This window comes from Mastigoproctus giganteus, chromosome 7 (assembly GCF_048544385.1).
Source record: "Mastigoproctus giganteus isolate SK-2022 chromosome 7, ASM4854438v1, whole genome shotgun sequence".
Classification (NCBI taxonomy): Eukaryota; Metazoa; Arthropoda; class Arachnida; order Uropygi; family Thelyphonidae; genus Mastigoproctus; species Mastigoproctus giganteus.
In genome coordinates this window covers 52,365,194-52,377,457 of record NC_143581.1, presented here as the reverse complement: position 1 = coordinate 52,377,457, position 12,264 = coordinate 52,365,194, and the positions used below count along the sequence as shown (strand labels likewise).

The 12,264-nt window shown below is 37.4% G+C and overlaps 1 protein-coding gene across 5 annotated transcripts in view; it reads left to right on the top strand.

Annotated features, from left to right (window-relative positions):
• Positions 1 to 12,264, top strand: part of LOC150082893 (AP-1 complex subunit gamma-1-like) — a 489,084-nt gene that overhangs the window by 406,200 nt on the left and 70,620 nt on the right. For all 5 annotated transcript variants that reach the window (XM_090377666.1, XM_090377665.1, XM_090377663.1 and 2 more), the window contains one exon: positions 11,316 to 11,476. In XM_090377666.1, the coding sequence (XP_090233792.1) occupies positions 11,316 to 11,476 (161 nt within the window). The remainder of the gene's footprint in view (positions 1 to 11,315; positions 11,477 to 12,264) is intronic.

The following is a 12,264-nucleotide window of genomic DNA, read 5'->3' as shown; positions in this document are numbered from 1 at the left end:
GGGATAGTTAAGTTAGTTAACAACCAATCTCTTACAAAGTCTCTCCACTCTCTGTCTCATAGACGTTCTCTTTCTGCTGCATGTTGTTTCTGTAGATATTTCCATAGGCACTGTTCTTCTAAATTGGCTTCTATAATTTCCTCTGAAAATATAGGCACTATTCTTCTAAATTGGCGTCTATAATTTCCTCTCTCTTTTCCAAACCAGTCTAAACACATGCTGCAACCAGTCAGCATTCTTATCTCTCCAACTTCCAAACTCGCATAACCAACTTTTCTTCTTCCCCATTTATTCCTTCAACTTCTGTTTCTGGGAACAACCTCCTTTCACACGTATTTCCTGAAAATTACAATCTACGGAAATTCAAGTGTAATGTCAACAATTATCTTCTTTCGTCTTCTCAACCTTCAACCCAAGCATGGTACTAAGTACTATAAGTTCTGATACCTTTTGTGTTTGGGGCTTTCATTTAAAAAAAAAAAAAAAAAAAAATGCAAGTATACTTGCAACTGTTTTTAACTCATAGTAACTATTACTGTCCACGTATTTGCTTATTCTGTGAGGACTCCCAGGAAGCCCTGAAATATTTGACATCTTGCTTTACAGACTACTGCATGTTCCAATAGCACCAGTGCTTAGAAACACTTATGCCCATGGCTGCTGTTAAACTATTAGTCTGTGTATTCCCACCAAGCTAGCAGTTTTCTAGCATGTCTAACGCTGCCTCTATAACATCAGCAATTATTCTTGCACCACATCTATTTAAGAGTATCCCATCCTTGTAGAAACAGTTTCTTCTGTAACAAGCATGGACCACTCTGAGAAAATTCTACCACATGAGCCTTGCACAGTATCTCCATGGCTGTATTGATTGACAAGGCTCTCATCATGTACCCACCCACCCCATCATGTCTGACCACAATTGCAGACACTCATTTTCAGGCTTAAGTCACAACTTTTTCTCAGTGTTTTGCCCTGTATTTGTTGAGTAAATCCTCAGAGTTGTTACTCTTAATATCTAACTGGTATCACCTTTTGTGCCTTTAAAAGATGATAGCTGCTCTATCAACTTTGCCTCTGGCAGAAATACCTTGTTTCTATTTCACCTATCCTTTTTGGAAAACATATTTCCTATTTCCTGAGCTGTAACCCAGAACAAAACTTAAAATTCAAAACTCTATTCCATGTACATAAACTAATCTCAATACAAGCAAAAAATAAATAATTAATTAAAATAAAAATGTGTACCAAGCTATAAAAAAAAAAACTAGTAATGAATGGACCTGGAGTACTGGGGTCCATAGTTTATAATATACGTAAGTTAGTTATAATCCAGTTTAATACAAATATATACTAACAAAATCAGTAGCTTTCGAGACGCGTGTCTCTTTGTCAACTGACAAATTAAATACAAAAATACAACGAGCTGAGTGAGGCACGTTAATCATGCGTCATTGTTGTTGCATGGACGTGCGCTGCTTTCTACACTAGTGATCATCCAGCAATAAAACGGTTGTCTCTAGGATGGGATATAGACGTATGCCTTTGGATTGCTTACTTTGTTGAGTGACTCTAGCCATAGGCGGTGGCGAAAGTGTCGTGAATGGTCTACTATTTCAAAGTCGCGTTTGGGGTCAAGATCGTGGTTGGTGGCCCAAAAATGTTCCGCGACCGCGGACTGGTCAGTTTCGGCAAGCCGGATTGCTCTGTTGTGTTCCGTGAGGCGATCCTAGAGACCCCTTGATGTTTCTCCTATGTAGCAACTGTTACAGTCTCTACAGGTAATGCGATATACCACATTGCTGCATAAGACAAGTGTGACAGGGGTCTTCATGCTGGAGACAAGTGAACGTAGGTTCCTGCAGGGTTAGTTTTAACAAATAATATTAAAACTAAACTAAAGAAATCAGCATTTTGCAAAATGCTGATTTCTTTAGTTTAACTTCTGTTCCAGGGAAAATAATGGAGTCACTGTTTAAGGAAGCAATGCAGAATCATCTAGACAAGACTCAGTTATAGTTCAGAGAGTTATAGTTCTTCTTGCATTTGCAGTAGTGTAGCATACTACATCTTAGCAAATGTACTCCTGGAAATTGAGCTTACCATTCCTTTCCTTATTGCAGTTGCATGGTGTTGCTTCTAATTTCTTGAGGAGATCGTAAAAATTGCTGACAATGGCTATTAATATTAATTTATTTCTCATTTTACACTATCCCAACAGATTTCCTTCATATTCATATATCACTGTAAATAGTATATCATAAAAGAATTATTTTCAGTAATTTCTAATGATGTGTGTTTTCCTTGAGTGATGCTGTATATATACCATATAAGTTTAATTTAAATTGATATGTACTTTGAGAACGTTATATAATAATTTCTCATAATTTCTAATGTAATAATTTCTAATACAAGTAAATACTTGGGCTGTTTTTGGATAACTAAAAGCAAAAACAGGTGCACTTGCATGTGCACCAATGCTAGGAGTATAGTAAATAAATTTGATGAATTTAAGGTGCTGGTAAAGACATCAAAGGCAGATATTGTTGGGAAATCAGAGATGTGGTGTTACACAGATATAATAAATGCAGAATTGGAATTTGGGGATTACAGTGTATAATTCCCAATTCCAAGACAGGATAGAAAGGGAGGAGGGGTTATGCTCTGTTAGTTAAGAAACACAAAATCTAAGGAAGTGCATCCAGTTAACATGGGTGGACAGTTCAATGTCAGTTTGGTGTGACATCAGCGAAATTGAGAGTAGGAGTGTGTTATAGGCCTAATGACTTTGATGAGTACAATGAACAGCTGTACAGAGAAATAGTGGGCCAATAAATCAAATTGTCTTAAATGGGGGATTTTAACTTCCCATATATAGACTGGAACTTGTGTATTGGTCACTCGCACTACTACCAACACTTTTATGGATTTATTGGATGATTGTTTTCTATAACAACACGTTACAGAGTCACCAGAGAGAGTTTGATGATAACCGGATACTCTCGATCCGGTTATCAACAGTGATTATTCATGCATTAAGAATTTGCAGATAAAGGAACCACTGTGTGATCACCGTGTACTGATGTGGAATTTACTTAAAGATATTACTACCATCAGGGGTGAAGGGAAGGGTTTTTGCTTCCGTAAAGGAAACTACAGTGGTCTCAGACATTTTTAAATTGTATACAGTGGGACCAACTGATGATGTTACGAGTAGAAAATTCTAAATGGGAAGCATTCAAGGAATTAATCTTGGAAGTTACTAGACTTTTCATACGAACTAAGAAATACTCCCAAGGTTTAGGCCTAACTGGATGTTATATGAACTAATGAGACTCGTTGCAGAGAAGAAAAATGCATGGTATGCACATAAATTATCAGGAGACAGAGAAACATATGGTAGATATAAGCTAGTCTGTAATCAAGTTACAAAAGGAGGTTAGACAAGCAAAGGGAGATTACGAGAAATCTTTGGCAAAGGATGCAAAGAAAAACAAACTTCTTTACTTATGTAAACGCTAGAAGGAAGGGAATGAATCAGGTTGGTCCACTCAATATAGATGGTTTGACTGTCAATGATTCTGATCGGGTATCTGACTAACTGAATAAGTCTTTTGCATAAGTTTTTGTACTGGTCCCAAAGGAACTAGTTATGGTTGGTGACTCTATTGTTAGGGAGATGGGAAATATACTAGGCAAGAAGGATAGGTGGAACAGGACCAGGGTATATCTGCCAGGGCCAAAAGTTGGACGTAGAGCAGATATCATCTTTAAAGGGTACAAAAGGTGATGTTGTTGTACACGGCGGAACTAATGACATTAAGAGTAAGAGATCTGCAGATTTACTCAACAAGTACAGGTCAATATTGAAAAAAAGTCGCGAGTTAGGGTTGAATGTCAGTGTCTGCAATTCTTCCCAGACACGAAAGGAAGGAATATATGATGAAAGCATTGTCGATCATTTCAACCCTGGAGAGATTATGCAAGGCTCAAGGGGTAGAATTTTTTTCAGCCTGGTCTGTGCTTGTTGACAGGAGAGACTGCTTCTACAGGATGGGGTACACTTAAATAGAAAGGGTGCAAGAATATTTGCTGATGCTATCGAGGCAGTGTTGTGTGGGTCAGAAAACTGCTAGCTTGGGTGGGGGGATACACAGACTAAAAGGTGAACAGTGGCTGCAGGCAGAGGCAAAAGTGATTCTTGCACCTCTTCTATTAGAATGGGCAGCAGCCTGGAAAGAAAGGTAATGAAGATTTCCAGGATTGTTGGGAGTCATAGTGGAACAAGTAATTATGTGGGCTGTGTTAGGGTAAGCAAGAGTAGGAACAGGTGTATGTATACTTGCATGTACACTAATGTTAGGCATATAGTTAATAAATTTGATGAGCTTGAAGTAGTAGTCAAGACATCAAAGACAGATATTGTTGGGATAGTAGACAGTGTCACACAGATATAAGCAGTACAGAATTGGAATTTGGGGACTACAATTGTACAGGAAGGATAGACAGGACAGGAAGGGAAGAGGGGTTATGCTGTTAGTTAAGAAACACACAATCTAAGGAAGTGCATCCAATTGATGTTGGTGGACAATGCAGTATTGAGTCTGTCTGGTGTGAAATTAGCACTGGGAAAGGAAAAATGAGAGTAGGTGTGTGTTATATGGGCCTAATGAATCTCATTATTATAATGAGCAATTGTGCAGAGAACTAGTGGGCCAGTAAATCAGAATGTCTTATAATGGGGGATTTTAACTTTCCAGATATTGACTGGAACTTGTGGATTGGTCACTCTCACACTAGCAAGACTTTTGTGGATTTATTGGATGACTGTTTTCTACAACAGCATGTTAGAGAGGCAACGAGAGGGAGTAATACTCTTGATCTGATTATCAGCAGTGATTATTCGTGCATTAAGATTCTGCAGATAAAAGAACCGCTAAGTGGCAGTGATCACAGTGATACTTAGTGATTTAGGATTAGATTTGGTATTTACTTCAAGATGAACTACCATCAAGTATAGAGGAAAGGGTGTTTGCATTCGTAAAGGTGACTACAGAGGTCTCAGACAGTTCTTGAATTCTGTACAGTGGGATCAACTGATCATGTTACCAACATTTATGAATAAGCCGTCAGGGACTTAATTTCGGAGGCTACTAGGCTTTTCATTCCAACAAAGAATTACTGTTCAAGGTTTAGGCTTGGATGTATGATGAATTAATGAGGCTCGTGGCAGAGAAGTAAAATGTATGGGATGCATATAAAGTATCAGGTGACACAGAAGCCTGTGGCAGGTATAAACTAATTTGTAATCAAGTCCCAAAGGAGATTAGGCAGGTAGTAGTAGTAGTAGTAGGAGGTGAAGGCAGATTAAGAGAAATCCTTGGCAAAGGATGCAAAGAAAAACACCAAAGAGTTCTTTACTTATATAAACTGTAGAAGAAAAGGGATGAATCAAATTGGACCACTTAACACAGATGGGTTGACTATTGATGATCATGCACAGGTAGCTGATAAACTGAATGAATATTTTGCATCTACATTCACACATGAGGAGTTATTCAATGAGGGGAGTGCCAGAAGTTTATCAATCGCTAACAGGGAGCTAAGTGATTTTGTAATAACTGAGAGCAAAGTGGAGGAGAAATTGTTGAAGTTAAACATAAGGAAGGCATCTGGAGTGGACGGGATCTATTCAGTTATATTAAAGGAGGAAGCAAAGGAAGTAAGCAAACCCTAGCCATAATTATGAGAGCTTCCTTGGACTCAGGGGTGGTCCCAATGGACTGGAGGTGTGTAAATGTATCGCCAATTCACAAAGGGGGTTCAAAAGGTGAGACAGATAACTATAGACCTGTTAGTTTAACTTGTGTTCTGGGGAAAATAATGGAATCACTGGTTAAAGAAGCATTGCAGGATCATCTAGACAAGATGCAGTAATAGTTAAGATAAAACATGAGTTCGTTAAAACAGAGGTCTTGTCTGACCAATTTGATTGGATACTATGATGTGGTCACAAAGGAACTGAATGCCAAAAATAATTTTTATATAATATACTTGGATTTCAGGAAAGCTTTTGATACTGTTGCACCTGCAAGACTGCTGTACAAATTGGAGTGGTATGGCATTAAGGGTAAGTTGCTACAATGGATAAAGGGATGGTTCAGTGGGAGATGACAGAGAATGGTAATTAATGGATACTGCTCTTTGTTGACAAATGTTATTAGAGGAGTTCCCCAGGGTTTGGTGTTGGGCCCATTGTTGTTTTGTATATTTATCAATGATATTGATGAAGGTATATCAGGTTTAATGCCCAAGTTTGCAGATGATACCAAGGTTGGGAGGGTTATTAACGACAGTAAAGACAGTATGCTTCTCCAGCTGAATCTAGATAAGTTGGGAAAATGGGCTGAGAAGTGGCAACTGAAGTTTAACATTGACAAATGCAAAGTACTGCATATGGGTAGCAATAACCGAAGAGAAATGTACCAACTGTGTGGTGCAACACTCAGGGAAGTAGAAAGTGAAAAAAACCTGGGAGTAATTGTGCAGTCAAATATGAAGTTTTCTGAACAGTGCAGACGGGCTGCCAGGGCAGGTCATGGAGTCTTGTCAATGGTATATAGGAATTTTGCTAGCAGGGACAGGGAGGTGATTATCCCGTTATACAAGGCAATTGTCAGGCCACACCTAGAGTACTGTACACAGATCTGGCTGAAGTTCTACAAATCGCAGCACCTGGAGAGTAGGCACCTGCAAGGTGATCTGATTGAGGTGTGTAGGCCTTGAATGGGTTGAGCAAGTTGAATACTGATGGGTTTCTTCCTCTTGCTCAGAATAAGAACCTGAGTGGGCACCGTTTCAAATTGAGAAAAGATAGTTGTAAAATAGATTTGTGGAAATTTGCCTCTAGCCAACAGGTAGTTGATTGGTGGAACAGCCTTCCATCTTTTGTTGTGGAAGCTAATAGCCTAAATAAATTTAAGGCTGAGCTGGATAGGCATTTGGAACAAATGGAGAGGTAAAATGGGAGGGTTTTTTTTTTTTTTTTTTTGCTGATGTTGCATAAGCTTGCTTTCTTGCATCGTATTCCTATGCTAATGCATATACATTCACAGGAGGGATTCCATAGGGAAATGGAGCCCAGAAGCTTATCAAACTCTAACAGGGAGCTAAATAACTGAGAGAAACGTGGAGGAGAAATTGTCGAAGTTAAACATAAGAGTGGATGGGATTTATCCAGTTATATTAAAGGAGGTGGCAAGGGAAGTAATCAAACCCTTAGCCATAATTATCAGAGCATCCTTGGACTCAGGGAATGTCCTGACAGACTGAAGATGCATATACGTATCCCTAATTCACAGGGGGGAATCGAAGGATTCCCCCTTCTGTTCTGGGGAAAATAATGGATTCACTGGTTAAAAACACTTTGCAGGGTCATCTAGACAAGTGGTCCGCGAGAGAATTTTGGTGGTCTGCAGAGTAATCTGAATATATTTGCAATTTTTGTGTTTATTAAAACGTTTCATTATATTCTGATTCTACTTTTTTTGCAATTTTCACCTTATTACGTTGCATGTTTATAAAAGGCCCAGTGCAATATCCGGTATTAGCAATGCTTTTATTGTTAAAAAATATAGAAAGCTATTTCTATTTCTTATTGATGGCCTAGCCTGGGCACGGCGCAGTTCGCAGTTCTTAGGTAAGTGACCAATGATATTTTTATTTTAACTGCACAGTGTGATATTTAATGGCATAAAAGAGCTTGAGTTTGATAACTATCTTATTTCTTGTTTGGTTTTATATTCAAATAAAATAACCCCAATGAGTGAGAAAAAGCAAGCAAGCATTTTGCACTTCTTACGTAATACATCGCGTTGTAATGAGTTGGTTAATGAATCAGAGCCTCCGCAGCCACCGCAAGGCATCATCAGGAAGGACATTAGAACTGGAGGCGGAGAGAAGAAAAGGTTCAAAGTTTCAAGAAAATATGATGCGGACTACTTGAAGTTTGGATTTATTCAAGAACCTGGAAGTGAATTGGATCCACGGACACTTTGTATTATATGTTCTGAGAGTTTATCCAGTGATGCCATGAAACCTTCAAAACTCGGCAGGCACTTGCAGTCAAAACATCCAGATTTAGGTAAAAAAGCCAGTTGAATACTTCCAAAGGATGCGTGAAAATTTGCAAAAGCAAAAAAGTTCATTAACAACAATGATTGTTGAAGATAAGTCCTTAGTAAAATCTTCTTGTTTGATAGCACTTCAAATCACGAGATGTAAAAAGCCATATATGATTGGAGAAGAATTAATTAAGCCTTGCTTGTTACAAGCCTGTGAAGAAGTTTTGGGGAAACAGGCTGTCCAGAAACTGAAACGAATTCCTTTGTCCGCTAACACTGTGAAGTGCAGAATTGAAGACATGGCCGAAGATATTGAAAATCAAGTGATTGCACTTGTGAAAAATTCTAAGTTTTATTCAATTCAACTTGACAAATCAACAGACATAACTAACAAAGCAGTTCTTCTTTGTTTTGTGAGGTTTGATTGCCAAGGAGAATTAAAGGAAGAACTCCTCTGTTCGCTAATCTTGTCGGGTAGAACAACAGGCTCTGAAACTTTCAATGTACTTAATTGTTATTTCCTGAAACACAGTATTGAATGGAAGAAATGTGTTGGGATATGGACAGACGGTGCCGCAAGCATGACTGGACATCGTTCAGGTGTGTTGTTGCAAAAGTGAAAGACGTTGGACACCCAGACATCTTGTTTACTCATTGCATTATACATCGTGAGCAACTTGTGGCGAAAAGATTATCTCCAGAACTGCACCGAAGTACTCTCTGATGTAATTAAAATTGTAAACGAAATTCGCCACAAAGCGCCCAATTCTCGAATAAGTGAGGTGCTTTGTGAAGAAATGGGCTCTCAGCATACTCATGTTCTTCTTCATGCTGAGGTGAGATGGCTGTCGAGGGACAAAGTACTAACTCGATTGTTCGACCTGCACCAAGAAGTCAAGTTATTCTTCAGCAGCACAATAATTCAAGGTTCCATGATCTCTTGTCCAACGATGATTGGCTAGCCAAGTTTGCATACCTGGCAGATATTTTTTCTCTGTTAAACGAGCTGAATACGTCCTTGCAAGGACAGCTTACGAATGTGATCACTCTGCGAGGCAAAGTGGATGCATTTCAAAGGAAGATATTGCTGTGGCAAATGCAGTTGGCTGAAGAAGATCTGCAAATTTTGATGATTATATGAAACAGGAGGATGTCAGGTAAATAACTCTTGTTTGATTGCACTTACAGTCGCTCACTGACTCTTTTGGTCGTTATTACCCAAAGGAAGAGGACCCCAGACACGGAAATACATGGATAATAGATCCATTTTCGTTGAAAATCGAGGATAGTAATTTGAACATGAAAGAAAAAGAAAGCCTAATCAATCTATCATCCGACAACAGTCTCAAAGGTAAATTCCACTCGTCCCTAACAAGATCCCGTTTTTGGATTTCCATAAAAAGTGAGTACCAAGTGCTGAGTGAAAAGGCCCCCGTCAGCTAGAAATACAAAGGGCTCTCCGTGTTGCAGTAACGTCATTGGAGCCAAGAATCCGACAGTTTATTTCAAAAAGCAGCCACAAATGTCACACTGATTATTTTGCTATAATTAATCCTTTATACACCTCTATGTCGAGGTGCACTCGATATTTGATAATTGTTTCTATTAATTCTTTTTTAATAAAATAAAATTTAAAATGTTTTTTTTGCATTTTTTATAATGAATATATCTGTGTTTATTTATTATACTTTTTTTATCATTATAAGGCCATTATATTATTAATTATATTAACATTAATGATATCCAATTTTTTGCAAATAACTTGGAGTGCAAAAACAAGTGTAAGTACCATTTCATATTTAGAATGTTACTTTTATGGAAAAAATCATGGTAGTGGTCCGCGGGATTCAAAATTTTGAGTTTAGTGGTCCGTGAGGTCCGAAAGGTTGGCGACCGCTGATCTAGACAAGACCATAGTTATAGTTCAGATACAGAATGGATTTGTTAAGGGAAAGTCTTGTCTGACCAATTTGATTGGATACTATGATGTGATCATAAAGGAACTGGATGCCAACAATAATTTTGATATCATATACTTGGATTTTAGGTAAGCTTTTGATACTGTTCTGTTGCATATGGAAGACTGCTGTACAGATTGGAGCATTATGGCATTAAGAGCAAGTTTGCTGCTAAGGATAAAGGGATGGTTGAGTGGGAGAAGACAGAGTAGTAATCAATGGACACTACTCTTTTTGTGGACTTTTGTTATTAGTGGAGTTCCTCAGGGGTCTGTGTTGGGACCATTGTTCTTTTCTGTATTTATCAATGATATTGATGAAGATATATTAGGCATAATGTCCAAGTTTGCAGATGATACAAAGGTTGGTAGAGTTGTTAATGACAGTAAGGATGGTACGTTAATGCAACAGGTTCTAGAAAAGTTGAGCAGGTGGGCTGAGAGGTGGCAACTAAAATTTGACATTGACAAATGCAAATTACTGCACATGGGTAGCAGTAACCCTAGTTTAATACCTCAACCTAGAGTAATACCTCAAGTGTAGTACCTCAACTGTGAGGTACTACACTCAGAGTAGTATAGAATGAAAGAGACCTGGTAATTGTGCAGTTAGATATGAAGTTTTCTAAGCAGTGCAGACAGGCCTCTAATGGGGTCTTGTCAGTGATATACAGGAATTTTTCTAGCTGCGATAAGGAGTTGATCATGCCCTTTTATAAGGCAATGGTCAGGCCACACCTTGATTACTGCCTGTCTGGAGGCCTCATTTTAGAAAGGATGTAAAGCTGCTGGAACGAGTACAGAGAAGGGTAATGAGATTGGTGAGGAACAAAGGGTTGTTCTTACGAAGCAAGGCCTAAGTTTTGCAAATTACAGTGTCTGGCAGCTAGGTACCTACGAGGTGATCTGATTGAGGTGTATAAAGCCTTGAATGGTTTAAGCAAGCTCAATGCTGATGTGATTTTTCCTCTTGCTCAGATTTTTTTTTTTTTTTTTTTTGGCTGTGCTGTGTAACCTCTTTTTTATGTGTCATATACCTCAACTAATGCTAAATATGGAGTTGTATCAGAAATCAAAGAAAAGAATGAATATATTGATTTGACAAACATATCTTCCATTATTACATTAAGCAATTATTAGAGGTAAGTAACAGAAATGATTTACTTTGCAATTGATGTCTAATAAATGAGAAATTCACTCTATATAATTCTTTATTGATGCTTTTTATCTTTCAGGTATACCCCAATTAGTAATTTTTGAAAAAGATGGATTGAAACTAGTATTTGATTTTGAGAGACCACAAGACAATCCTCAGATGGTTACAATCCTGCTGACAGCAACCAATAACACACCACACAGTATAAATGATTTTGTTTTTCAAGCTGCAGTGCCAAAGGTAGGTCATCAGGAAATATCTTGTTTTTGTTGAGAATTTTAACAGTTTTACTGAACTAAAATGTGAAAATGTAGCATTAATATTATATTTGATACTGGAGCATTAATATTATATTTGATAAAAATTTTGAATGAGCTGCATGCAATATCAATTACATCCGGCTCAGTCAAAATTTCAGTTAAGTTTACAGAAACAGTAAAGGGTTTTATTGTAATTGCACTTTGAAACAAATTAAAACTCATTTTATGTAATTGTAGCCTATTATTTCATACTTCTAACTTTTCCAGTTTTCCCAGAAATTGTACCTTTTAAGTAAATTTCACACGTCTCTTATATTTTTTCAGAACATTTTAGCTGTTGACCAGCATTATTAAAAAGTGTAACTTACAATAAAAGAGAACTAGCATAGTAGCTTAACATACTACAGGAAAGCCTTCTTAAAATAAACTGCTACAATAGCACTCACCAAAAAGTAAATTTTAATTTTCTCATTTATTTTAGTCAAATATTTTTAAATATACATGTCTCTTATATTTTTTGAATATGAAGCTGATAGATTTATTGAATGTTTGCTTGAAAGCACTGAACATGTGATCTGCTAACTCCATGTATTTCTGTAGCTTTGTTTTCACTTTTTTTTTTTAACCATCTCATGTGTTTTATATTTATGTTTTGAAGAGTTTCAAATAATGTGTATATTTATTTACAAATTATTTGTAACTGTTCAAGTAGATGCTGATATATCTTATTTTAAAGCTGTTTTCTGCCATATCTATTAAAAACTGCCT